Raw genomic sequence first — 2,283 nt, 5'->3', positions numbered from 1 at the left:
GGTATCTGTGAAAATACCACGGATAAAATTCATTTTTAGGGCTGTCTTTCCTCCACAAATGCTTTCTCAGGACTTCGTTTACTTACCCTCTACAACAAGCACCCCCATTTACTTCAACCCTATAGACCACGTCTTTCGAATATCAATCAATCGATCAATATATTATATTATGTTATGATATGTTATGTTATGTTATGTTATGTTATGTTATTACTGTAGCTATTATTATCATCAACAACAAGAGTGTCATTACAAAGAGCCATCGTTGCTCCCAGCTGCCAGTCTTATTATACACAAATATATGAGAATCCACTCCCCTACAACCGAGCTACACACACGTATACTTCCTCTTTTTTATGATATGATACTTCTAATAACATTCGGATGCCTGTTAGCCCTGGTTTCATCATTGGCTTGTATCAACAGATACTTTTCATTCAAATTACATAAAAATACATTCCCATTCACTCTATTAGTGTTGACAATTAATATGTTGGTCCTTTTAATCACTGCATACCTTTTACCATTCGATATATATCACGCTACAATAATGAAAACCAAATTATCAAATAATCATACATCTAATAATATCATCCCTCCAATAAACGATACAACAGCAACAGCAACAACTACAACTACAACTACAACTACAACCGCATTATACAAAAGATCATCCCTTCCCACTTTTGGAGAAACATTTCAAGATTATAAACCAATCTTGAAAATGACATGGCAATTCATTTATTGGATTCAATTCTTTCTTTGTTGGTTCATTATCCCTGTATTAATGTCTTTCATCTCTTTAAAATATTCTATACAACATCATCAAATCAAGAAGAGAATTACAATGGCCATCTATCAAAATTTAAAATTCTATCTTCTATGTCTCCTAGGAATAATCATTGGAATCATTTATCTTATCTCTACCACGGGTCATAACATCAAAGATTTTAAACCTTTAATCATATCATTGACTCATTTATATTCTTTGAGTTATATGTTAATCCTTTTATCTACAGGTTTAATCTTAACACCAAAAACTTTATTGAATTCAGCTTTATCAAATATATCATTCTTCTCCTTTTCTTCTTCATTCGCTTCAATAAAGGAATCTGAAAATAATAAATTGTTTGTGGAATTAAGTAAGACAAATGATGATTTAAATGATTCCAAATTGAATCTATTAGATAATGCTAAATTGATTATATCAACTAATGAAGACCCTGAGGGAAATGACATTATCTTTAATCAATTATTAAATGAATGTAAATTTGAAATTCAAGGGAAACTAGCTTTATTAAATTTATCAAATGAAATTATTATAAATAATAATAATAATAATAATAATAATCCCAACTCTCAAAATACTACATCATCTCCAATAAAAACTTTGAATAAATTGAATAGTAACTATAATAAATTCATTGGCAATTATTATAATTATATTTATAATCAATTGAAATCAAATGAAATTATCCATACTTTAGCAACTAACCCCAATATTAATAATAATAATAATAATAACACCTCCACACTGACAAAAAATATGAAAATTAAACTTTCTCAATCTATTAAAACTTTAATGCTTCTAATCATCGGTGTAACATCCATGTGTTTATCAATTTTAATAATCTTATTAGAAATTTTACCAGAAAAATTCCATACTTTCATATTCCAAAGAGCCATAAATGGCGCATGGTATAATTTAATATTAAATTTAATCATCTTACAATATAATACTTTAACATCACTATATGCCATGAGTAAATTCAAATTTAATAACTTCCATTTGATTTCTAATGGGAAAAGTAATCCATTAAATTCATTATATTATTCATTATATTCAAGTAGATTATTATTCCCATTATGTTTCAATTTTATGATCTTAATCCCACATAAAAAAGAAATAAATACTCATCATAATAATGATGATGATATCGGAAGATACGAAACAGGGTTTGAAATCGCATTATTTAATGATTTATCCATTATACCATTAATCAAATTCTTAAACAATTATTTACCAATGATTTTCATGATATTAATCCCATTAAGTTATAAATTTGATCTAAAGAGGAAAATATTATTAAAAATATTAGGTGAAGAATATTATTATCAATTCTTTGGAATGATGTTATATGAACCAACGGCAACAACAGAAATGAATTTAAATAATTACAATCAAGAGAATAATAGTAATAATAATGATCCATTTACTTTTAATAATAATAATCAATACACCAGCAACAGATCAAGAATTGATGACGACTATGAATATTCTTT

General features: G+C 26.9%; 1 protein-coding gene across 1 annotated transcript in view; it reads left to right on the top strand.

Moving 5' to 3' along the window:
- Positions 1 to 184: 184 nt before the first annotated feature.
- NDAI0K02260 (uncharacterized protein) overlaps positions 185 to 2,283 on the top strand; it is a gene marked incomplete at both ends in the record, with an annotated part of 2,292 nt that continues 193 nt past the window's right edge. The window contains one exon of the mRNA XM_003672612.1: positions 185 to 2,283. This exon is cut by the window's right edge and continues 193 nt beyond it. Within this exon, the coding sequence (XP_003672660.1) occupies positions 185 to 2,283 (2,099 nt within the window).

This window comes from Naumovozyma dairenensis, chromosome 11 (assembly GCF_000227115.2).
Source record: "Naumovozyma dairenensis CBS 421 chromosome 11, complete genome".
NCBI lineage: Eukaryota > Fungi > Ascomycota > Saccharomycetes > Saccharomycetales > Saccharomycetaceae > Naumovozyma > Naumovozyma dairenensis.
This window is presented reverse-complemented; position numbering and strand designations above follow the sequence as displayed.